Source organism: Rhinoraja longicauda, chromosome 4, assembly GCF_053455715.1.
Source record: "Rhinoraja longicauda isolate Sanriku21f chromosome 4, sRhiLon1.1, whole genome shotgun sequence".
Classification (NCBI taxonomy): domain Eukaryota; kingdom Metazoa; phylum Chordata; class Chondrichthyes; order Rajiformes; family Arhynchobatidae; genus Rhinoraja; species Rhinoraja longicauda.
Genome location: NC_135956.1, coordinates 35,635,735 through 35,662,395, shown reverse-complemented (window position 1 = coordinate 35,662,395; position 26,661 = coordinate 35,635,735). Strand labels below are relative to the sequence as shown.

Sequence of the window (26,661 nt, the reverse complement as noted above, 5' to 3'; positions counted from 1 at the left end):
ATAGGTGACGTTTTGAGTCGAGACCCTTCTTCAGACCCGTTTTGGGTTGAGACCCTTTTTCGGACTCTGAAGAAGAATCTTAATCCGTGTTGGGGAAGTTCTTGTGGATAGTTTAAAGAGAAACTTAATGACAAAACATTTCAGGAACTGGATTATTTGTTGAGGAATCACTTTACCCAAATGAGATAGTACAAAGATTTAACTTTGTCTCACAGTTAAATAGTGGCTAGATTTGAAGTCAAGCTGAAGAAAAGTATCACAGGTCTGTAATTATGGCAATGAGGTAGGTTAGGGTACAGGATTCATGATGACAGGATTCCGAGAAGGTTGTTACCATTATATGACCAAGTGCTGGAAGATGAGATTAATATGGATGGACGCCCATAGGTTGGCATGGATGTTCTGGGGTGAGCGGCATGATTGTATGCTGCATCACTCCAAAATAACATTTGCTAAAGAGAGAACTATTTGCCATATCTTGGAAGCCACCTCTCAAAAAAGCCATACATGGTTGACAAACCTTATTTCAGTATGCCTTGGTGATTTGTAGATAAGATGTTTGAAGATCAAAATCTCAAACTCAGCACAAAACTTCACTTTCTGAACGCAGAAATGACCCTTGCTCTCCTGTATTCTTCTAAGTTTAATCGAGATAAAACATGTACCTCAATTATTTCCATGAAATTCTCCAAACCCTCTTCAGGATAAGTGAATCAATCTCTCCCGGTCAACATTCCCAGCAATAAAGATTACTCTCAAACACTTTCAGCGGGTGGACTCAACTTTCACCACCCAACACCAGATTCCTAAAACACTCGATTCTGAACTTTGTCAATGGAAGAGATTACCAGAAAACAGAGGAAAAATTCAAGGAAGTGCTCAAGACCTCTATGGGAAAAGTATAAGGGCCATTCTGTGGAAAGTGAACCAACATGTCACACACGTGACCAGACGACATCACATAAAGTGATACATTAAAAAATTCTTCTGAGATTAATCTTATTCATTGCTATTTTCCTACCTACAGAACCATAATGCATGCCTTTTTTTTTAAATTCACAGAGTGTGTAAGATAAAACTGAGCTATGAAAAAAATGCACACGTGACCAGTCATATTTGACCTCTGACCCTAAACAAACATTGTCAGCATAACATTTTAAAAAATTCACTTAATAAAATTTGGACATATTTAAGTCATATATACAGTACAAAACAATATACCTATAATGCTTCCACAATTTTTCATATTTTTGGTCACACACGTGACTAAGAATGGCCCATAAGATCCCTTCATCTCCAGGAATTCCCAAGCCCTAGTGAACTCAAAATAGAGAAGGAATGTTCAGGATGGTACGAAGGGGTTCGAGTCTATGCATCAGAAGCAGACAAAATCCAACATAAACTACCAAAGGAGTGCATGTCTCCCAATCTATCACCTGCCTGGGCTGCCAGCACCTTCAGCACCAGTTGCTGTAATGACTGCTGATTCCACATTGGCCTCATCAATCACTTCAGAATCCTGAGAAGTGGAATGAAAACAAACCCTAAGGGACCGTAAAAGAAAAGGACAACTGAGATTATTCAAAAGCACGGGCTCAATCCTGATCAGAATCAATTAATGTGTGAATGCGAAGGAACCACCAGTAAGGATAGGTGACAACACTTCCATCATAATAATTCTCTGGATCTTCAGATTACATAGGAAGCTGAGGGGCAACATTTTTACTCAGAAGGTGGTGGATATATGGAATGTGCTGCCAGAGAAGATAGTTGAGGCAGGTACTATGACAGCATTTCAAGCATTTGGATGTACATGGATAGGAATGGTTCAGCAGGATATTGGCCAAACGTGGGCAAATGGGACTAGCTTAGATTGGGTATTTTGGTTGGCATGGACGAATTATGCCAAAGGACCTGTTTCTGTGCTGTGTGACTCTATGATAAAGGAAAACTTGCAAATATGACCATTTCAAGATTCCCATAAATAAAGTCTTGCTTTAAATCTAAATGCTGTGTCATTTTAAAAGATTATGAATCACTATGACTTCAAGGATAGCCCTCTATTTAAAGCATCCTTTCTTTTTATTCTGATCAAAATGAGAAATCCAGATATATAAAGATAATGGCAGAGGGAATAGACAAGACAAAATCAGCAAAAAAAGTAATCTTATCATCCACCAGCTCAATGTGACAGATGTAATTTACCCTTTTAATCATGTTTAAGTCGTTGCCATGACTTTGGCCTTGTGTTTATCATGATTCAATCTTAATTCAACGTTGTCTGCTCTGCTTGTTTGCTGCTCTGAGTGTATCCAGGAGCTTTCTCTAATTACTTTTCAATTGTTAAGCATCTGTAATAGCAAGTCTGATGATCTACTTCTCTGACTGGCAGTTTCCTCTGCTGCACATCCTGTTTACAGAGTTCTGATTACAGACTCGGGGGACCTTCAGATGGATATCCAGTATACAGGAATTCTTTGAAAAGTGGGTGGTTCTGTACTAAACTGGCAAGAGCCAATTTTCTGAAGCATATAAAACAGAATGTTTCTTAAAACTGATGCAGTAAATCACATTGTTAACTAAGTTAGTATATTAAATTATCTTGATTCTGTGTTGCAAGTTGAGCTAATGTATTTTCCTAATTCAAAAAAATCCATGCCCACGCATGGTAGTGTATTGGTAATGCTACTGAACTATTAATTAAGAATCTGGACTAATAATCTGAAAATGTATTTTAATTCCCACTACAGTGCATATTTAATATACTTTCTTGCTGGGCCAAATTAATACAAAAAGATGCCTTTGATAATTATCTTAAGAAGCATAATAATTTTCAGTACACAATTACATAAATTAAAACATTACATTAGGATTTGTGTCTTTTATGTAAATATTAAAATGTGCTCACAACAAAGTGCAGGAGGAACTCAGACTGAAGAAGGCTCCCAACCTGAATTGTCATCTGTCCATCCCTTTCATAGATGCTGCCTGACCTGTTGAGTACTCCAGCATTTTGTCTTTTGCTCAAGAGTCCAGCATCTGCAGTTTCTTGTGGATCTATAAAACAATGTTATAATATTTATTTTATTTAATCTAATTTAGTTTTGTTTTGTTAGCTCATGCTCCAGATCTTGCTGAATGTCAGCATGGACCAGTGACTTTGCACAGGACCTATGAATGAATTAGAATGTTGTACAAGAAACATCTTCACTTATGGCTGGATAATAAAAGAAAGGTCACTGATGAAACAGCCAAAGATGGTTGCACCAGGAACACTACCCTGAGGAACTCCTGCAGTAATGGCTTGGAGGTGTAATGATTGACCTCCAAACTCGCTAATCATTTTCCTTAGTCTAAGGTGAAACTCCAAACATGGAATGTTAGACAACAGATAATAGACAATAGGTGCAGGAGTAGGCCATTCGGCCCTTCGCGCCAGCACCGCCATTCACCGTGATCATGGCTGATCATCCACAATCAGTGCCCCGTTCCTGCCTTCTCCCCATATCCCTTGACCCCGCTATCTTTAAGAGCTCTATCTAACTCTCTCTTAATATTAATGCATTACATTTATATAGCGCTTTTCAAACACTCAAAGACGCTTTACAGGGATTACTAGAACATAGAGAAGAAAATAAATAGATAAATAAGTAAACGAACAGAAAAAGGAGACCGAAGGTGAGGTGACGGTCAGTGGTTGAAGGCAGTGCTGAACAGGTGAGACTTCAGTGATGTTTTGAATGTGGTGAGTGAGGAGGAGTCTCTGACGGTTTGGGGTAGTGAGTTCCAGAGGGTGGGAGCAGCGATGGAGAAAGCCCTGTCCCCCCAGGATCTGAGTTTGGTCCGGATGGGGGGGGACAGGAGGTTGGCAGCAGCAGAGCGGAGGGTGCAGATGGGAGTGTGCCTGTGGAGGAGGTCAGTCAGGTAGGATGGGGCCAGGTTATGGAGGGCTTTGTAGGTCATGAGGAGGATTTTGTACTGGATTCTCTGGGGGATGGGGAGCCAGTGGAGCTTGTAAAGGACGGGGGTGATATGGTCACGGATCGGGGAGTGGGTGAGTAGACGGGCAGCAGAGTTTTGAATGTATTGAAGTTTACTGATGATTTTTGAGGGTGAGCCATAGAGGAGGCTGTTGCAGTAGTCCAGACGGGAGGTGATGAAGGCGTGGATGAGGGTTTCTGCAGCTGTGGAGGAGAGGGATGGACGGAGACGGGCGATGTGAAAGCATCCATAGAATTGGCCTCCACTGCCTTCCGAGGCAGAGAATTCCACAGATTCACAACTCTCTGGGTGAAAAAGTTCTTCCTCATTTCCATTCTAAATGGCATACCACTTATTCTTAAACTATGGCCCCTGGTTCTGGACTCCCCCAACATCGGGAACATGTTTCCTGCCTCTAGCGTGTCCAATCCCTTAATAATCTTGTATGTTTCAATAAGATCCCCTCTCATCCTTCTAAATTCCAGTGTATACAACCCAGTCCCTCCATTCTTTCAACATATGACAGTCTTTTTCCATGTTTCCATGTTAACAGGCTACAATGTTTTTCCATTGTAGCCTGTTAACTTCAGTTTTACCAGATCTCCTTGATTCCACTCCTGGTCAAATGCTGCCTCGAGGTAATGGACAAATTTGAACCACGGCTAAGATGTGTTTTAACATCGAGCAGATTGGCAAACATAAACTTCGTGTTGATGAAAAGATTATTGGAAAGTAGGGTCCCAACCTTAAAATAGACCTAAAAGTCCTGGAGTAACTCAGCGGAACAGACAGCATGGAGAGAAGGAATGGGTGATGTTTCGGATCGAGACCCTTCTTCAGACTGAGAGTCAGGGGAGTGGGAGACATAGAGATATGAAAGGGTAAGATGTGAAAATGTGAGATCAAAGGGGATGATGTTCAAGGGAAATGTAGAATGGATCGTTGTTAGTTGATGGGAAGGTGACAACAGGGCACACAATTAGTATAATTTAATCAGGAGGACAGTTAAACTAGTCGGAGGATGGGGAGAGAGGGAAAGCAAGGGTTACATGGGTTCCCAACCTGAAACTTCACCTATCCATGTCCTCCAGAAATGCTGCCTGACCCACTCACTGAGTTACTCCAGCATTTTGTGTTCCAGCACTTGGAGAAATTTCTGTACAGCTAGGTTTTAAATGATTGGCCCTTTATCTTCAATTGTTTCCTCTTGTTTGAGATTCTCCCATGATGAAAACATCTTGACAGATCTATACTATCATGCTCTGTTAGGATTTTGTGTTTCCATAAGTTCAATCCTGCTTACTCTACTCCGTAGAGTAAAGATTCAAAGAGTCAGACAGCATGAAAACAGGCCCTTATCCCAATTCAGCCAGGCCAACCAAGATGGCTACTTGAGCCAGTCCTATTTGCCTGTGTTCTTCTCAACCTTTATTATCCATGCACACATTTAAATGTATTAAACATTGTAATTGCCTCTGGTAGCTTTGTTCTATTTACCCACTACCTTCTGTGTGAAAAAGTAACTGCCAGGTTCTATTTACATACATCTTTTCCCTCTCATCTTAAATCAATGCCCTCTAGTTCTACACTCCCAGATCCTTGCAGACTATGACCATTCACCTTATCCATGCCACTCATGTTTTTATATACCTCCATAAGGTCAGCCTTCTACTTCTATTCTCCAGGGGAAAAAAAGTCCCAGCCTATCCAATCTTTCCTTATATCTTAAGCCTTCTAGTCATGGTAACATTGCCTTCAATGTTTTCTGCACGTTTTCCACCTTAATGACATCAACAAATACAAACCCAACCTGTTTAACTTCTCGTGATAGGACAATTCTCTCATCCCAGGAATTAGTGTCTTGAACCTCCTTTGGACTATAAACAATGCTACTATATCTTGTTAAGGCAGAGGGACCAAAACTACCTGCAGTACTCCAGATGTGACTCAACGAAGACCCTGTACCTTTGGCCCTATACTGTTGTATGCAGTGGAAATACTTCCCTATTTCAAAACTGAAATGCTGTGCAATATAGGCCAGCATTCCATTTGCCCTCTTTTCTACCTTTGCCTTTGCTGAATCCAGTCCCTCAGCCTTTTCTTGCTATCACTTGGAACAAAACAAATTGTCTGAAGACTGGTTTTGGTGATAGTGGAGATATCAAGAGAAAGCCAAGATCGATCATATACTTCACAATTCTGGCCGAAAAGTATTACAAGCTAATCTTTAGCACTTAAGTGCTGAGTCCTGCCACTGTTGCAGAGGGGGGTGTTCTTGGAGCCTCCTATTAGTCGTTTAATTGTAAACCATGATTCATGATGAGATGTGGCAAGTCTGCAGAGCTTTGATCAGTTCCTATTGTCGTGAAATCACTTAGCTCTGTATATTGCATGCTATTTTTACTGTTTAGTATATAGTCCTTTATTGCAGTTTCACCAGTTCAATACCTAATGTTTTAAGTACATTAAGTGCTGCTCCTCGGCATGCCATTCTGCAGTCCTCTTTGATTCCCTGGCTTGACAGTAATGGTAGAGTGAGGGGCATTTTATGTGTTTATGGAACACATATTGTGATGGTGTACCTTCCAATTGCTTCTGATAGTCTGTAATGCCTAATGTTTGAACTGTTGATCAGGACCATTGTGAACCCATGTTTGGTGAAAGCATTGAAGTGCATTGCCCAGAGTACATTTTATATTTCCTACTCTCAATGCTTCTTCCAAGTATTGATGGAGGACAGTGGGAGATAATCAGGAAGAGGTTTTCTTGCCCGTGTTTGACCTGATGCTATAAGACTTTGAGGTCTGGAGTCAACCTCCCCCACATCTGCTACCTCTTCTGGTGGACATCTACTGCCATGGGACATAACCTGCTCAGGGATTGTGATAGAGGAGTCAGGAACATTGTCTATAGGCATGATTTGTGAGTATAGTACAACTATATCAAGCTGTTGTTTCACCAATTTGTGGATTGCTTCTTCCAGTTTAGACATCAGTCCTTGGATGTCTGTGAGGGTTACTTTGAAACATTTGTACCAGGATCAACTTTACGTGTTCAAATTTATTTATTGGATTAATGCCAAGTGGTCAATCTGGTTATATTATCTTTCCGTTTAATCACGTTGGTGGTGGTACAACTTGAGTGGCTTCCTAAAACATTTTAGAGAGCATTTAAGAGCCATCGCGGACATTTGTTTTTCTTCCCAAGATTCTGGATTATTACTCTCATGACATTATCTTTAATTTCCATATGGTTGAGTTAACGGGAAGGTCCCTTTCAGTACCCCATGGTGTTTAAGTTAGGCGATTCGGACAACTATTTAGTTTTAGGCTTTAAAGGAATTTTCCTATTTTTGTTTTGCAGATTCCCTTTCATCGCAACTGAATCGATTCTGATCTGCGCAGTCTTGTTTGTCGTGTCCCGGGGAACTGCTGGCATACCAGTCCATACAAACTGTCTTGGCTCCGGTTTCTGCTGACTTGGGTTGTTGTGGCTATATTGTATGCTCTCTGAATGGTAGATTCATCAGCGCAGGCTTGTCCATGTAAATGCTCCCTTTCCCGAGCCTATTACGGCATCAGCCTCACTTGACAACCAAGGCCAGAGGCCTTTATCGAGACGACGTGGTCTCGATGCCTCCCTGATCGCCGTATAGAAGCCCAGGTCGGGGCCCGGCCAGGGCCTCGCGGGTAGAAGCCCGGGTCAGGCGAAGCGGCCGACGGAGCCCGTGGCTGGGCCTCGAGTCGGCACTACGGAGGCGTGAAGGGGGGCGTCGACAGTGGTGACGCCTCGCGATGATGGGGCCTCAGCGGTGGTGAAGCCTCGCCGCGGCAGCGATGCCTTGCGGGTCGACGGCCGATGAGAGCGTGGAGGACCACTGTGAGTGGGGAGGGGAATAACAATGGAGGGCCCGGTGTGGAGGGACTGCGGTGAGGGAGATGGGGGGAGGGCAATGGACAATGGGGATGGGGAGGACAAAGGTAACTAGTGGGTAATGCAGCATCTCGGGAGAGAAGGAATGGGTGACGTCGAGTCTGAAGGGTCTCGGCCCGAAACATCACCCATTCCCTCTCTCCCGAGATGCCGCATGGATCAGTCTGAAGAAGGGTCTCGACCCGAAACGTCACCCATTCCTTCTCTCCCGAGATGCTGCATGACCCACTGAGTTACTCCAGCATTGGGTGTCTACCTTTGATTTTAACCAGCATCTGCAATTTGTTTCCTGCACCGGACACTGTAGGCCCGGGTGCCGCCTAACGGAGGTTGCGTAGCAGCCCGCCTCCCGGCCCAGGTGGCTGCCATTCGTGCAGCGGGAGCACGTGGCCGCTGGCTGGGTGAGGTCACTTGGGACGCGGGGCGGTGACATCACCTTGTCCCGAATTTGGGAGTGAGGAAGTTGACAACCCTAGACAAAGGACAATGGGGACCCGGCGTGGCAGAACTGTTGGGTGGGGGGGACAAAAGAAGGAGCCGGCGTGCTTTGTAACTTTGTCAGTGACATAGGTGGCTGCTATTTGTATACATTGTGTGTGCAAGCAAAGAATCTCACTGTGTCAAGATTCAAGATTCAAGATATCTTTATTTGTCATCCTTTTGGACGAAATTTAGTCACCCACAGTCCAATAATAAAAGCAATAAAACAAACAAATTACACAACCCCACCCAACGCACAAAAAAAGAAACATCCATCACAGTGAGTCTCCTCCAGTCCCCTCCTCACTGTGATGGAAGGCCAGAATGTCTTTTCCCTTCCCCCGCCGTCTTCTCCCGCGGTCAGGCTGGTGTCGTTGCCACGTTCCAGGCCGCGCCGGCCGGTGGAAGGTCCGCAGCGGGCCGACCCCAGCCCCGCGATCCGGGGCGGGCAAACATGCTGCTGCTGTTGTTGCACGTCTGGGCGGTCGTGGCTCCCGACATAGTCACAATAAAGTATTCCTATTCCTATCTCAATATAAGTGTACCAGGGGTTGAACCCTTATCATTTGGGCATTTCCAGAAATCAACTAGAAGATACACTTCCTCTTCTCAAGTAATTGGGACTTGCTCCTCTTGGCTCTAATTGATTCTCTCCCGACCCAGTAGTGGCCAGTTATCCATACCGTTGCTCCTGTATCCACTAAAATATTGTCTTTCCAGCGCCTTGAAACTGATGTATTATATGTTTGTTGTGGTTCATCCAACTGATGGTGGAGGTCAACCTGGAAACAGTCCTTAACAATTCTATGATCTTGTAGGTATTGTGTAAAATCTAATTGGGTGCCAACTTAATGAGAGGCTTGGATTCTTTCTCTCTTAATGATGATTCTCATGCCCTCAACAACTATTTCCTAATACTCAAAGTTATATTCCATGACAAATAAATGAAAACTTGAAAGCTGTTCAATCAATGGCTAACTAAAGAGGGATGATATCAAATTAATCACGAGTGGACCAAAAGATTAGGAACATCTTAGTTAAGGTTAATTTTAAAACATCTCAGTTAAGGTTGATTTTAAAACAATAGGAGAATGTAGATTTGGGTGTAAACTAGCAAGAAATATATAAACAGAGAGCGTATGTAAATACAGTAAGAAAAGTATGTAAAAAGACAAACTAAAGTAAAATATTGGACCCATTATAAATGAAAATTTGAAAATATAAATAGGAATTAAGAAATGGCTGTGACTTTCAACAAATTTGTTGTATTAATCTTCACAGGTGCTAAGAGCAACCGAATTATAGTTGAAAATTGGGAGCAAATGGAAGAGTGGAAGTCAGAACACTGGGGAAAAAGGATTTAGCAACTTAATAGGTCTACAAGTTGGCAAGTCCCTGGATCTAATGGCCTGTGTCCTTGGAGCGGTTGTGGCTGAAAAGACAATAGTTACATTGGCTCTGCTTATTAAAATTTCCTAAGATTCTGGAAAGGTCCTAATGGATTAAAAAACTACAAACATAATATTGTTATTTAAGGAGGGAGGCAGAAAGCAGGAAACTGTAAGCCAATTAGTCCTACCTGTGTTAATGGAAGACATACTGAAATCCATTTTTTTTTTCAATATAGAGAGCAAACTCAAGAATACATGATGGAAGGTAGATCAGTCTCAGCAGCGGTACAGTTGATTGCACTCTTGACCCGAGTTATTACGTTGCCAAGCACTTGATGTTGCTCAAGTACTTTAGCTTTACCACTTGAGAATGAAAATCTGAGCCAATATTCTAGCAGAGGACTGAGAGCATTCTGATCTGATACGGATTGGGGGATTCTTGACAATTAAAAATGCTGAGATTATCCCTATGATCCTGGTGTGCACAAATTGCCTGATGCTTCCTGCATTATAAGTTATTTATTAAAATACAGGACATTTGGTTCATCAGGACCATGTCAGTTTCTGGCAGCTCAATGTTCCAGGGTACAGGTGCTTAAGGAGAGACAGAGGTGAAGGTAAAAGAAGAGGGGGGAGTGGGGTGTGTGTTGCATTATTGGTTAAGGAGGATTCACGGCAGTGGTCAGGAATGACATTACAGACAGTTCATCTAGTGAGGCTATATGGGTGGAGCTGAAGAACAAGAAAAGGATGATCACTTTGTTGGGGGATGTACTCAGGCCCCCCAAACAATTCACAGGAATTAGAAGAGCAATGTGCCAGGAGATTGCAGGTAGCTGCAGGTCTAATAGGGTTATCATAGTAGGGGTTTTTAATGTTCCCAACATTGAATGTTACAGTGCAAAAAGTTTAGACGGGGTGGAATTTGTCAAATGTGTTCACGAAAGATTCCTCTGGCAATATGGTAAGGGACTCTACACGGGAAAAGGCAACACTTGATCTAGTCTTTGCACATTGGGAGGGGCACATGGATGAAGTGTTCGTGGATGAGCCTTTTGGGACCAGCAACTGTTCTATTAGGTTTAAGAAATTATGGATAGGGACAGAGCAGGCCCACGAGTTAAAATGCTATACTGGGGCAAGGCCAACTTTGAGGGTATGAGACAGGAACTCACACAAGTTGATTGGAGTAGCTTGCTTTATGGAAAAGGATCTTGAAAATATGATGTTTTTAAGTATGCTGAAAAGAGTTTAGGACATGCATGTCCCTGTTAGAGTGAAGGGCAAGGCAGGTAAATGTAAGGAAGCCTGGATGATGAGGGAAATGGAGGCTTTAGTCAGGAGTAAGAAGGAGGCATGGGACAGGTTTAGGCAGCTGAGATCAAATGTATCACTCGAGGAGTTTTGGGAACTAAGGAGTGAGCTAAAAATGGAAATCAGGAGGACAAAAAAGAGACAGGAGATACCTCTATCAGATAGCATTAAAGATAATCCCAAAAGATTTTGTAAGCACATTAAAAGGGGAAAAGGGTAACCAGAGAGAGTGGGACCTCTCAGGAATCAAAGTGGTCAACTCTATGTGGAGCCACAGGAGATGGGCAAGGTCCTCAACGAGTATTTCTCCTCTGTCTTTACCGTGGAGAAAGACAGGAGGACGGGGGATCTTGGGGTAGTCATTGGAAGTGCGTTAAGAGCGGTCAGTATTATGGTCAAAGATGCTGAAGGTCCTGACGCGTATGAAAATAGACAAATCTCATAGGCCTGATCGGATATATCTAAGGACACTGTGGGAAGCTAGAGAGGAAATTGCAGGAACCCGAGCTGATATTTATGTTGTTGTTAAGTATGGGTGAGGTGGTGGAAGAGTGGAGGGAGGCAAGTTGTGTGCCTCTTTTCAGGGCTTCAGGGAAAAGGCTGGGAACTACAGGCCAGTGAGCTTAACATCTGTGGTCGGAAAGTTACGAGAGAGTATTCTGAGGGATAGGATATACATGCACTTAGATGGACAAGGGCTCATTAGGGACAGTCAACATGGTTTTGTAGGTGGGAGGTCATGTCTCACAAATCTGATTGAGTTTTTGATGTAACCAAAAAGGACAATGAAGGCAGAGTGGTTGTATACATGGGTTTTAGTAAGGCATTTGACAAGGTATGGTATGGTAGGCTGGTCTGGAAGGTTAGATCCCATGGGATTTAAGGATAGCTGAATGGATAGAAGATTGGCTTCATGGAAGGAAGCAGAGGGTGGTGCTTTTCAAACTAGGTGTCTGTGACTGTGCCTCAGGGTTCGGTGCTGGGCCCATTGCTGTTTGCCATCTATATCAATGATTTGGATGAGAACGTACATAAAGACATGGTTAGCAAGTTTACAGATGACACAAACGTGGGTGGTTTCATAGATAGTGAAGATGGTTGTCAGGACCTTGATCAGTTGGGCAGGTGGGCTGAGGAATGGTTGATAGAATTTAATACAGATGAAATTTAGAGAGATATGAGCCAAATGCAGACAGATGGGACTAGTGTAGATGGGACATGTTGTTCTGAATGGCTTGTTTCCACACTGTAAGACTCTGTGACTCTAATTCTATCCCTACTCTCATATTTCCCAATAGTCCTACAGTTTATTCTCTCCTACATATCCATCAACACTCCTACGATTCTTCCCAAAATTAAGGAGCAATTTACAATTGGCGATTAACTTAAAGAGTACTTTATTGGCTGCCAAGTACTTAAGGCATCTTGAAATAGATGTTTGGGGCATTATCTACTTGCAAATCTTTCCTTTAGAACAAGGGAAGTCAGCCAGCAGTACATTGGAATTGCCGATTTGATTTGTAGCGAAGGATTTCAGCATCTGAGGCAGGAACAATGTTGCATGATGTCAGAGAAATAAAAATAGATTCGCTCAGTAATTTTGTGGATATCCGATGTGAAGATCATCTTGGAGTACCAATAATGGATCATCTTGATTATTAAGGGTGTTAGAGGTTACGGGAGAAGGCAGGAGAATGGGGTTGAGAGGGAAAGATAAATCAACCATGATTGAATGGCAGAGCAGGCTCAATGGGCCAAATGTCCTAATTCTGCTCCTCTGTCTCATATAAACTTATGAAAAAAATGACACTAAGAATACAAACATGTTCAATTGTGGATTGAGGATGGTGTTGGGTTTAGAGAATGGAGTTGCAGTGGGGACAATGGCTAGTCTTTTCAATATTTAGTTGGAGAGGAATCTTCTGCTCAACCTGTGCTTAATGTCAGTAAAGATGCTTGACAATTTAGAGACAGAATAAGGTGATGCTGCAGTGGAGGAGGGTATTATTAATGTAAACTTAACATTGTTATTGAATGATACCGAGAGGCAGCATGTGGATGGAAAATAAGAGGGGAGAAAGAATAGATTTCTACAATGCTTGAAAAGTAATGCCATGGACATGGACAGGTTGTTAATTACTTCAATAGTCTATTGGCCAGTTTCACATTCTCCACCTTCCAGAAATATGGGGTCATCTGGAACTATTATTCAGTTCTGCTATCCAGAACAAACTATCCAGTTCTAAATTGTATTTCTCCTCACCCAATCCTCATTGAATTTGCAACACCATTAATGGAAGGCCACTAACCTAAGATGTTCATTTATTTATTTCATCTCCATTGTGCCTGGTCTTTCAGACTTTTCTATTTTTAACTCAGATTCTATGTCCTTATTTGTAACCCTTTCATTGTTTCAACTATCCCAATGAGGTTGCCTTTTTTTAGCTCTCCAACCACATCCCTCATCAAAACCTTTCTCCAATTCTGGTTTTCTTTATTGTATATTCAAGTCGTTCTGGATGAATAAAATAGACACTTTATCTTCAGCTGCCTGTGTCAAATCCACTTCCTATCTCTTCTGTCTTATGTTTTTCTTTTGATAAATATTTGTTGAATCAGGATAAAGGAAATCAGGCTTTTGAGCAGAAGGGATGTAATGAATACACTGTATTTATAGAAATACAACTGGTTGCTATTCAAAAAGATAAATGTGGAAATATTCGATTAGGATACAATATTTTTTGTGAAATTCTCAGCAACCAAAAGGTACTACTTTTATTCAAGCTATTGTACTTGTCTAATGTCTATTTTGAGTGGGAATGAGAAGCGTGATGGAGAAGGGTCTCGACCCAAAATGTAACCTATTCATGTTCTCCGTGGATGCTGCCTGACCTGTGAGTCACTCCAGCACTTTGTCTTTTTTTTGTAAATCAGCGTCTGCAGTTCGTTGTGTCCACATGTAAGCCCTATACCCACCTTTCCATTAATAGTTTTCAGGGTTAAACCACCATTCAAGCCAAATAAAGGAACTCGAATGCAATTTAAATGTAACTGACTACATTAAAATCAGTAACATTAGTGCACCTCGAATGCAATTTAAATGTAACTGACTACATTAAAATCAGTAACATTTTAAAAAAATCTACATTTCACAACCAATGACAGAACCCGTTGCTTCATGAGCCAGGAAAATAATACTTGCATAATTGAATTTCTTTATTAAAAGGGAAACGAAAAACAAAATTGCCTATGAACATCGAGGATTAAAAAAAAAAGATAATACATTCCATCCGGATAGCGTTTTGTTACAGATTTCATTGGAAATTGGTGTGAATAGGGAATACATTATCAGTGTTGTTTGGCTCACTACATATCTCGTTCTTTATAATAATTGTATAGGAGTAGATTTGAAGGACTAAACAGGTAGTAATTGCAGAAATTCTAAAAAAGCGATTGAGTGAATGCCCCATGAACATACTTCGTCGTTTCGAAAAGAGATGGGAACCTCTGTGAGGGACGTAATGGGTGCTTCCCGTTATTTGTGGAGAATGGAAGCAGCCTGCGCTGCACAACCACGTACCCGGCCTTCACTGGACACCAACCACCATCCCTGGCCCGCACTCCTCTCCACGCCTCTCTTCTCCGCCGCCATGATGGAATGCCGACAACGCCTCCCGGCCAAAGATAAAATCCGCTCTATTGACTTTACTCCCGGCGTCCACCAGCGCCCGCGGTGGGTCGTCGGCCGTTGTGCTGAGAAGCGCGCGCACGGAGCGGGTGCGGGAGCGGGAGCGGGAGCGCGCGGCGGGGCCGTTGGTGTCTGTGGTGAGGGGGTGAGGGGGGGAGGGCGCGCGCGCGCGCCGCAGCTGCAGCCACCGCCGCCGCCGCAAGCCTTGCATCAAGAAATCGCGGTCGGAATCTAAACTGTTCACGTTTTCTTTCACCGTTTGGAGAGAAACAAAAGCACCGTTTATTGACTGAAACGTATTCCACAACGGAGCAGCGCCCCTTAGGAGGAAAAGTAAGTGTGTTGTTTTTTGGAAACATGAGCTGAAAGGGGGTTTGATGTTTCCTCTCTCACTCACCCCAACGACAGATGATAAGAAAGAAATCCCGCAGTTAGGGGAAAAGGTGGTTTAATAACTGACGGCGGAGTGGCGAAGTTTGCAACGCCTGCATGGATGGGGATGGGGAGGGAGAGTGGCGCCTGGTGTCGCCCCTGTCCTTGTCCTCCCTCTTTGCCCCATGCCATAGTAAAGGGGAGTAGGGCTGGACTTGTTCATTTTAAATCTTATAAGGAATGCAACAAGGCTGATGTACGGGAGCGATTGTACATTATTTTTTATTATTTAAAAAAAATCGTGGCGCAAAGTTCATTTAGGCAAGAACAAAATCGCAATAAGTATTTATTTAAAGTGTTGGTGTTTTGTATTATTTGGCCCTTGGGTGTCTCTGCGTGCGTGACTAACATCGTATATTTCCTACTGCATTAACAAAAAAGATTGCTATCGGTGTCGCCTGTGTGTACTGAGTGCGTACCTTCATTCTTTCTATGTTGTAGTGAACAGAATATAATTCAGCGGATATTTGCGGCTTTGGGTCCCATTACATGTTTTGAATAGAGGAGTTGCATTTCAGTTAGGTTTAAAAAGAATAAGTAGCGCCCCCCCCCCCCCAGCAAATATCCGCTGCAGTGTGTTCACACACTTGATTCATTGCTTTCATTTGGTTTTCCTATGACTCTTTTTGCTTTCCAATTTATGAGTGACGTTTATTACAATTGATCGAACAATTTTCAATTGGTACAGTAGGCTAGGAGATTGTAGTATGGTGCAGAAAGGGCACGCATTCATCAGCGTGTAGATCAAAGCCTAAGTGTCAATTTATAGCCTCATTGTTTTACCTTTAACAAAGTAACACCATTATTTAAAAGTGTAGGAAAATAACTGGAGATGCTGGTACAAATGTGACACCATTATTTAAAATATTTGTTACATCTGAATTGGGGTAACTCACATTTGCCTTTCAAATAAAATTATTTATTATTCCTGGCTCCTGCAACCAGCTTAACAAAACACATGTTGCTATTGTGATTTTTAATTACGTGTTTACTACTCAGCATAAATTGTTAAAGAAGACTTTAGTTTTCACTCTGTTGAAGTTTGTGTATATGTAGCGGTATCTTACCAGACAAGTTTATCAAAACAATAATTGAATGATGTGCAGCACTTTGCTGGATTGTTTTGAACTGAAAACGAATAGTGTGGGAAATCTTTAACTTAGAAGAACAATATCACCATACTGAAAACCACATTGATTCCAGTATGTCTATCAGAGCATGGACATATTTAACAAACAACTGTCTTGTGATAGATATGATTGTCAATTTAAAAATGAATAAATAAAAATAAATGACAAACACACTGGCTATATTTCATGAATTAAACTAAATCGTTGTTAAAAGAATGGAATCTGGAGGAGACATGTTACTGAGCAACTATTCATCTACAAGGAAAGACAATATTGAATAAATGTCTAATTTATTACTCTGAGACCGTGACAAATCCTCAACGGTTGGAACCAAAGATAATGTGTCCCCATTAGAGTTTGATGCAAATGTACTTGTGAGGGAAAGCCCATATCAAAATCTTAATTTTTTTTCTTGTCCATTTTGCTTAAAATATTTGTGATGATACAGCATTGCATTTTTACTTGACTGAATAGATCTAACTGAACTCTGCACAAGGGAAAATCAGTTTGAATGGAAACTGGCTCTTTGGCTCAACTCATCCATGCCATCCAAGATGCCCATCTAAACTGTATCCATTGCCTGTGTTAGGCACATATCCCTCAACCTTTTCTGTCTCTATATCTGTCTTTTAAATGTTGCTACTGTACTTGCCTCAACTATTTCCTCTGGCAGTTTGTTACATATACCCACCACTCTCTGTGAGGAGTTGCCCCTCAGGTCCCTTTTATATAATTCACCTTAAACCAATGCCCTCTTGTTTCCAAATCTTCTTCTCTGGGGTAAAAATAATGCAATCACCCTATCCATTGCCTCTTGTGATTTTATGCACCTCAAAAAGATCACTCATCAGTCTTTTGTATTCAAAGGAATAAAGTCCTAGCTTGCCCAACCTCTCCCTATAACTCAGTCCTTCCAGTATTTGCAACATTTTCATAAATCTTTTCTGCACTCTTTCCAGCTTAATGATGTCAGTCCTTTGGAGGGCAACGGAAACTACACAGTACTTCAAATGTGGTCTTGTACAACAGCAACATAATGTACCAACTCCTGTACACATACCCAGGCTGATGAAGGCCAGTGTACCAAATGTCTTCTTTACCACCCTGTCCACCTGTGATGCCATTTTCTGGGACATTGTCCTTGTATGTCCCTATCGCCTACTGTAAAAGTTCTATGCTGGTGAGATTTCTCGAAATGCAGCACCTTTTTCTTGCCAGAATTGAATGTCTTTTGCTATTCCTTGGCCCACTTACCGAGCTGATCAACCTACTGTAATTTTTTACATCCTTCTTTACTCTCTATGATATCTCTTTTCAGTGTCATCTGCAAACTTATTAACCATGGCTTGAACATTCTCATCCAAATAGATTTTATAAATGATGAACGATAATGGGCCCAGCATCATTCCCTGTGGCACATTTTCTCTCGTTCATCTAACTTGTTTTCAGTGCCCACACAATCGATTATTTTCTCAAAAATTGTGAATCCAAGGAATGGAGGATGTGTGCAAGTGAATGAAGTGTGTATCAGATGACAGCAGATATAGATCCTGTCAGTAAATGTGGCTGAACTATATCGTATCAATCATTCACCGACCTCTCATCCTGGGAAAGATATATTTCAGTAATGTTCCCAAAAGTTTGTGAACTGCTATGATCACTTTATCAATTAAGTGAACTGTCAAGGTCATTCATTGTTTTATGTTCTCAAATGAAAGTCCTACTCCTACCAATAATTCCATTCCATCTTCTATTGCTCATACTGTTTTTGTCTTTCATTTACTTCAGTTACAAAGACTACCTACTTCCAACCTTGAAATCTCATCCAACACCACCCTTTCTTCAGCCTATTGACAACTGAACTCTTCATTAGCATGCTTATCTTGTTTAATTATTCCAGTACTCATCTAACCAATTTCCCATCTTTCACTAAACAAAAACCAACTCCAGATGCTGCCTGTCCCGCTGAGTTACTCCAGCTTTTTGTGTCTATCTCCTGCTTTCAGTGCCCACACAATGGATTATTTTCTCAAAACGTGTGAATCCAAAGAATGGAGTATGTGTGTAAGTGAGTGGAGTGTGCATATGATGACAGCTGGACTTCTGCGGACAGTGGTCATTGACAAATTCACACGTGACTCCTGAAGAGTGTTTCTGATCTATGGGACAGGTGTTTGGGGATTTTTCTTTATTATCGAGAGAATTCTGTCATCAGCTGTGGAGATCTTCCTTGACCTGCCAATCCCTTTGCAATTAGTAAGCTCACCAGTGCTCTCTTTCTTCTTAATGATGTTCCAAACAGTTGATTTTGGTATGCCTAAGGTTTGGCTAATGTCTAACAGTTTTATTCTTGTTTCTCAGTCTCATAATGCTTCTTTGACTTTCATTGGCACAACTTTGATCCTAATGTTGATAAACAGCAATAAAAGTTTCCAAAGGTGATGGAAAGACTGGAGGAAAGACTAGGTGCTAAGAGCTCTCTTATACCTGCATTAAGGAGACAATTAAACACACCTGAGCAATTATAAACGCCTGTGAAGCCATGTGTCCCAAACAATACGGTGCCCTGAAACTGGGGGACTATGTATAAACACAGCTGTAATTTCTACATGGTGAAATCAAAATGTATAAAAATGGCCTTTATTAAAATCTGAAAATGTGCACTTTAACCACATGTGATTTTTTTCCTATTACAAATCTCAAATTGTGGAGTACAGAGGCAAATAAATAAACAATGGGTCTTTGTCCCAAACATAATTGAGGGCACTGTATGAGGTACTGTTCCTCCAATTTGCGCTGGGCCTCACTCTTGACAATGGAGGAGGCCCAGGACAGAAAGGTCAGTGTGGGAATGGGAGGGGGGGTTAAAATGTTTAGCAACCGGGAGATCAGGTAGGTATAGGCGGACTGAGTGGAGGTGTTCAGCGAAACGATCTCCGAGCCTGTGCTTGGTCTCGCCGATATATAGGAGTCCACACCTGGAACAGCAGATACAGTAGATGTAGGTATCACAAAATACTGGAGTAACTCAGCAGATCAAGCAACATCTTGGAGAGAAGGAATGGGATACAGTAGATGAGGTTGGAGGAGGCACAAGTGAACCTCTGCCTCACCTGAAGACTGTCGGGGTCCTTGGACAAAGTCGAGGGGGGAGGTACAGGGACAGATGCTGCATCTCCTGCAGTTGCAGGGGAAAGTACCTGGGGAGGTGGTGGTTTGGGTGGGAAAGGACAAGTTGACCAGGAGTTGCGGAGGGAACGGTCTCTGTGGAAAGCGGAAACGGGCGGAGATGGGAAGAAGTGGCTAGTGGTGGGATCCCGTTGACGGTGGCAAAAATGTCGGAGAATTATGTGCTGTACTCGACGGCTGATGGGGTGGAAGGTGAGGACGAGGAGGACTCTGTCTCTGTTATGACTGGGGGGAGTGATAGCAAGAGCGGAGCTGAGGGATGAGGCGACCCTAATGAGGGCCTCATCTATGATCGAATAGGGGAACCCCCATTCCCTAAAGAATGACATCTCTGAAGTCCTGGTATGGAACAGACAGAGGAATTGGGAGTAGGAGATAGAGTCTTTACAGGAAGCAGAGTGAGAAGAAGTGTAATCTAGATAGCTGTTGGAGTCAGTGGGTTTAAATAGATGTCAGTTGATATCAGAAAATAACTGCAGATGCTGGTACAAATCGAAGGTATTTATTCACAAAGTGCTGGAGTAACTCAGCAGGTCAGGCAGCATCTCAGGAGAGAAGGAATGGGTAACGTTTCGGGTCGAGACCCTTCTTCAGACTGATGTCAGGGGGGGCGGGACAAAGGAAGGATGTAGGTGGAGACAGGAAGATAGAGGGAGATCTGGGAAGGAGGAGGGGAAGAGAGGGACAGAGGAACTATCTAAAGTTGGAGAAGACGATGTTCATACCAAGGGGCTGCAAACTGCCCAGGCGAAATATGAGGTGCTGTTCCTCCAATTTCCGGTGGGCCTCACTATGGCACTGGAGGAGGCCCATGACAGAAAGGTCAGACTGGGAATGGGAGGGGGAGTTGAAGTGCTCGGCCACTGGGAGATCAGTTTGGTTAATGCGGACCGAGCGCAGGTGTTCAGCGAAGCGATCGCCGAGCCTGCGCTTGGTTTCGCCAATGTAAATAAGTTGGCATCTAGAGCAGCGGATGCAATAGATGAGGTTGGAGGAGGTGCAGGTAAACCTTTGTCTCACCTGGAAAGACTGTTGTGGATAAAGTGAAAATGTTTGAATCAATGGGAACAGGCTTTAATCTTAAACTTTATTGAGAAGTGACACAGAAACTCAAAAGGCTCGATGGTCTCCTGATTCGTAAGAATTAAAGAATGTGAACGAGTCTTTGTTTTTGAAATTTGTCTTCTATTAGCATGATCTAGATCTGGCAACTCTTACTTGCATTGTAGCCATTTGGGACAATCAAAATGAAATTAAAATCATCAGTGATAAAAGCAGTATACAGGTCCTTCCCAAGTTACAAAAGAACTCTGTTCTTGAGAACGACTCATAACCCAACAGTTGGCAAATTGGAAATGTGGCTGCCTAGCAATACGTTTGAATAGAACATTGGCCAAGCAAGGGAAACACATAGTTAGAACCAGGGTGTATAACTCGACATTTGAATATTGCTGCAAATCAAGTACCCAAGCAGCAAAAGATGCCCGAAGCATTGCAACATCCCACCGGTCTCCCAAATGCTCCCTTGTATGTCCGGGCTGTATATAAGTTGGGCAATCAAATCCTGGGGAGGACCTGTAGTTTTGGAAAGTTCCAATCAAAATAGCTATTTTGCTGCACAGTCTTTACTTGGATCAAATCTTAAATCAATGTAATAATAGTATTTACAGATCCCTGTGAAGAATACCAATATTTCTATTTATACAATACAATACAATATATCTTTATTGTCATTGTACAGGAGTACAACGAGATTGGGAATGCGCCTTCCATACGATGCAATAAATTAATTAGCTAAATTTATACAACCCAGTGAAACAAAATTAGAAACAGTTTTAAAACAGTATAAAGTTCAAGTAGGTCTGTGCCGGTTCACTGTGCGATGTGACCATCTGGCTCAGCAGGACCGGCTCATAGTAGCTATGGCCCTGGGGACTTCCTGTTTATGTTGCATTTAAATTCTCTCTTAAATCTAGACAAATCATTTTGCAAACAAAAATGATCATAAATGGTGGCTTTTGAGATTTAACTGAGATTTGGTGTTTGTTGGGTATTTAGAAAATATTTTTGATTGTTTTGAGGTTTTGGTTCATTTGCATTTGAACTTTCTCTATTAGTGATTGGGAATTGCTATGTACGTTAAGAGAATATTTCTGCCACTTGGAATATAAGTTTTCTTTTTGCCGCCCCTCTTATTGTTTTTAGTGATTAGCTATGATAGCAAACTGGCTTATATTACGAAGTTTCTATGGTTGTTGGTTGACAAGGTTTCTATTACATATTCTGCTAATGTCCCCAATGTAAATGAAAGGAAAATTAAAATAGAAGTTTACAGTTTGGTTTCCTAGTGAGAGATAATGATTTGGTATTAACACATTGCAACAGATTTACCCATGAATGATTTGTATGAAAATGTTCCCTTCAGTAAATTTATGTTGATGTAGTAAAAATAAGTGGTACTAGTGCCAATGAAATTTCCAAATTGCTACTTTAAGCAATAGTTTGGCAGTTTTAATGTGAACTAGACGGGTGTGCACCCTTTGGGTGCAAATCTCTGCTGTGGGCAGTCCTGTGGGGGCGGCTGAGGAAGGGGTGGGTGAGCGGATGGGGCGGGGAGGAGGGCAGTTGAGGGGGAATGGAGTGGGTGAGTGGGGGGGAGGGGAAGGGGGGCTGAGGGGGGAGGTGGGGGAGTAGATGGTGCTGGACCACTGCAGGACAGGTTTAGGTCCAACCGGTCCGGGAAGTGTTCCCCAGGGCCATGGGCGGGCGAGGGGGGCAGGGAAGTGGAGAGGGAGCCACTCAGCTCTGCCCCTTGTGGCTTGTGGTGCGGGCAGAGCGAGCCGTGGACCCGAAACTAATCCTGCAGTGTCTTGTGGGCGCGGTAACCCCGTTGGGTGCAAACCTCTCCTGAGGGCCCAGCAATCCTTACCGATCCGTGGACCCGTTGGCAGGCGGGGAGCATCCCCGGGGCCATGCTGGGCCCAGCAACAGTACCGATCCGTGGACCCGTTGGCAGGCGGGGAGCGTCCCCAGGGCAATGCCGGGCCCAGCAACAGTACCGATCCGTGGACCCGTTGGCAGGTGGGGAGCGTCCCCTGGGGCTGTGGGCGGGACCCGGTGGCGGGCGGGGAATGTCCCCCGGGGCCATGCCAGCCCCAGCAAACCCACCAATCCGCTGACCCATTGGCGGGCAGGGAGCGTCCCCCGGGGCCATGGGTGTGCGAGGGGGGACAGGAAAAGGCACTGACCTTGGCCCCGTTTCTCCTGCGGGCCTCCTGGGGGCGGGGTAACCCTCCCGCAACTGACGATCCTGCGGGCCCAGCAACCCGTGGGTGGGCGAGGAGTGTCCCCCGGGTCTGTGGGCGGGCGAGGGGGGAACAGGGAAAGGCCAATTACCTGGGCCCCGTGCGTCCAGCGCTGATCGGCGGGGAGCAACGGCCATCTTGTTGGACTCTCTGCCGCCGCGCTGCACCACGGGAGGGTCAGGCGCGGGGCACGCCGGGACGGGCACTGGTCCTCCGAGGGGACACACACACACAACTACAGCACAAACATACGGAACAAACAAGATGAGAGTTTTAGTTTTTTATATATATATAAAACACAGCACAAAAAGTAAGGAAATTTGTGTTTGGTAGATTATTTCTTTGTTGTAACAATGCTTCTTGGCAATAAATTTTATACCGTTGGAAAGCCTGTTTATTTCCCTTTTATATGGTGCCACATTTGTAAGGAACATGCATTTGTGGGATGAGCAGCAGAGCTGAGTATATGGGTTGCGCCCATGAAATATTTGCCAAATCTTCTCTGCCAATGCCAAACAGCTATTCTGCTGTTGCTATTGACTCTTGTTTTGAGCTTCTGGTACCCCCAGGTGCTGACAATCAGGTGCCTGATTGGCACCTGATTGGCAGCATCTGTGAGCATGGGCCCTGCTACAGTGGTCAGTAGGTGTCTGCTCCAAGAATCGGCATGCCACGTTTGACTGATCTGTATAGGGCCCGTGCGATAGGGCAACTTCAAGCTGGTGTTCCGCAAAACCAAGTTGCGGCATTATTTGGAGTGAGCCCTAGTACCATCTCTAAAGTGAAGGCCAAGTTCCATATAACGGGGGATGTCAGAGACAGGCCGCGAAGTGGTCGTCCCAAGAAGACGACACCCGAAGAAGACCGTTTCCTCACCCTGTCAGCACTTGGGAACCGTAGGCTGTCTTCTACAGATTTGCAGTCAAGGTTTGCAGGACGATATGGCCGACGGCTCTCTGCCCAGACAATTCGGAACAGACTGCACGCAGCCGATCTCCGGTCTCATAGGGCTGCCAGGAGGGCTGCCATGACTGCCCTTCACCGTCAGGCCCGTTTGCGCTGGTGTCGGCAACATGTGCACTGGAACCTGAACATGTGGAGGAACGTTATGTTCAGCGATGAGTCCAGATTCTGCCTACGGCAGTTGGATCATAGGGTCAAAGTGTGGAGAAGATGCGGAGAACGCTATGCTGATTGCTGCACGATAGAGTAACATCTTTTGGTGGAGGCAGTTTGATGGTGTGGGGCGGCATCTCCCTCACTGGAAAAACGAGGCTTGTCATCATTGGAGGCAATCTCAATGCAGAGAGATATCGAGATGAGATTCTGCAACCAGTGGCAATCCCATATCTCCACAGTCTGGGACCGAACTCTATCCTCCAAGATGACAATGCTCGCCCCCACAGAGCAAGGTTTCTCAGAGACTACCTCCAGAATTTGGGAGTGGAGAGGATGGAATGGCCTGCCAGCAGTCCTGACCTCAACCCCATTGAACACTTGTGGGATCAGCTTGGGCGTGCTGTTCGTGCCAGAGTGAGTGACCAACACAACCACGTTGGCTGACTTGCGACAAATGCTGGTTGAAGAATGGGATGCCATCCCACAACAGTGTGTGACCAGGCTGGTGACCAGCATGAGGAGGAGGTGGCAGGCTGTTGTGGCTGTGTATGGTTCTTCCACACGCTACTGAGGCTCCTGTTTATTAAATGAATAAATTGTTAAATTGCCAATATGTCTCGTTTCTTCAGACTTCAAACATCCAATCCACCAAACAACACCGAACAAGAGTCAATGGCAGAATAAGCTGTTTGGCATTGGCAGAGAAGATTTGGCAGATTTTTCATGGGAGCAACCCACATACTCAACTCTGCTGCTCATCCCACAAATGCATGTTCCTTACAAATGTGGCACCATTTAAAAGGGAAATAAACAGGCTTTCCAACGGTATAAGATTTATTGCCAAGAAGCATTGTTACAACAAAGAAATAATCTACCAAACACAAATTTCCTTACTTTTTGTGCTATGTTTATGTTGCACCATAAGTCAGGGAACAACAACAGCTTTGAGACACGATTCTACATCGACTTGAGATTATGTTGTATAACATCGAAATAAAAACGTAAATTAATTTCCTGATGCAGAGATCTTATAATTTTGGATTTGGATAAGAAGAGGGTCTTTTGGATTTGTGAAGAATGCACAATAATTCCAGCACAAAGATTATCTTGGGTAATGGTGGCACATGCCTATTACAGTGGTGAAAAGTTGAGCTTGCCTGGCTAAAGGAGAAGGAGATAAAATCATAACTTATCCTGCCCAGAGATCAGGCTGCTCTACTCCTGTCTATGTATAGGAGCAAATTGTGCACATTAAGTGTTTTATTGAGTAATCTTCAAATCCAAAGTACCACCAAAAGAGAAGAAATGTAAATATTTTGTAAAATTGGTGATTTTAATATGGTTGCTCCACCCATTTACCCCAGGGTTGGAAAACTACCCCAAAATGTTAACTATTTCTCACTCTACCGACGTTCTTCTGAGTATTTTCAACATTTTCTGTGGTTTTTTAAATTCGAACACCTGAAGCATTAAGCTTTTGTCTTAATAATTACCCGTGTGCATCCGTCAAATTTTGTTTGATAATGCTTTTATTAAGTGGCTTTGTACATTAATTCAATTTGTTGATATTACTTGGGTCTAAAAATTAACAAATAATTGATGTTATCTGATTCTGCTGCAAGCTTGTATGGACTGTCTTTGGTATAGATACAAATGGAGTTGAGTCCATACTAGTTATTAAACAGTTTGACTTCTGACCTTTATAAAGAGGAAAGGCTAAGCAGTCAATTGTTCTCTAAGGAATATTTGCAGTGAATCTTAGGGCTGTGCTTGACTGACCTCAACCATGGGCTTCTATGTTCAACAAACAATCTGCTGGAGGAACTTAACGGGTCGAGCTGCAGATGGAAATTAATCGCTGACGATTCAGGTTGCAACCCAGTCTTGATGCATGATAGAGAAAAATGTTGTCTTCATATTTCATTGAATCATATGGAATAGAAACATGATATTTAGCCCACCACGTCCAAGCTGATCAGTGGGCATTTGGGTTAATCTCATCGAATATTTCATATTCTTTCATTTTATGGCATAGAAAATGGCCATTTGTCCCATCGAATTCATGCTAATTCTCAGAGCAATTTATTATTCCTCTTCCTGTAGTCTTTCTTATGCCCATTAATATTCTTCACAAGGGGATATATCCTCTCTGCACCCACCTTCTTAATTTTCCTCATAATCTTGTAGGTTTGCATAAGCTCCCCTCTCATTGTTTATGCATTCTTTATGTCAATAGCTTTATTCCAGTTATCAAACTAATGAACTTACTGAAACTGCAGTACTCCAGATGTGATCTTGTAAAATTGAATCGATGTTTCCCTTTATTCCATACTCATTGAAATAAAGGCCAGTGTTCCATTTGTTTCCAATTACTGGCTCTATCTACCTGCACACTAGCCCTTTGTGGTTTATGCATTATGGTCCCCAGATCCCATTCACACACACAATATTTTAGTTAAATATTTTTCATTCTTCCTTCCAAGTGCATATCAGTTCATTTTCCCACTTTGATGTTGCATCTGCAAACTTCTTGCTTACCCACTTAACCAATGTACACCCAATGTAGGCTCTGTCCTCATCACAATTTGTATTCTCAACACAGATTTAAAATCAGTATATTAGACTAGAGTCACTCAGGCAGACATCCAATAGCTATCACCTTGATTTTCCTTCTTGAGATCACTGCGCTCTGTCTTACC

General features: G+C 43.0%; 2 protein-coding genes across 9 annotated transcripts in view; one reads left to right on the top strand and one right to left on the bottom strand.

The window, feature by feature from the left end:
- Nucleotides 1–14,834, bottom strand: part of LOC144592689 (DENN domain-containing protein 3-like) — a 132,010-nt gene extending 117,176 nt beyond the window's left edge. For 4 of the 5 annotated variants that reach the window (XR_013547165.1, XM_078397506.1, XM_078397510.1 and 1 more), the window contains exons 1-2: nt 14,680–14,834; nt 2,909–3,057 (exon numbers count right to left, since the gene is read on the bottom strand). The gene's annotated coding sequence lies outside the window, so the exon portion shown is untranslated. The remainder of the gene's footprint in view (nt 1–2,908; nt 3,058–14,679) is intronic. The other variant, XM_078397507.1, reaches the window with a different exon arrangement.
- Nucleotides 7,765–26,661, top strand: part of LOC144592691 (focal adhesion kinase 1) — a 359,949-nt gene continuing 341,052 nt past the window's right edge. For 3 of the 4 annotated variants that reach the window (XM_078397532.1, XM_078397534.1, XM_078397533.1), the window contains exon 1: nt 14,944–15,120. Coding sequence is in view for 1 of the 4 variants with exons in the window: in XM_078397517.1 (XP_078253643.1) it covers nt 7,818–7,860 (43 nt within the window). In the remaining 3 variants the exon portion in view is untranslated. Of the gene's footprint in view, nt 7,861–14,943; nt 15,121–26,661 lie in introns of those variants that run through there. The other variant, XM_078397517.1, reaches the window with a different exon arrangement.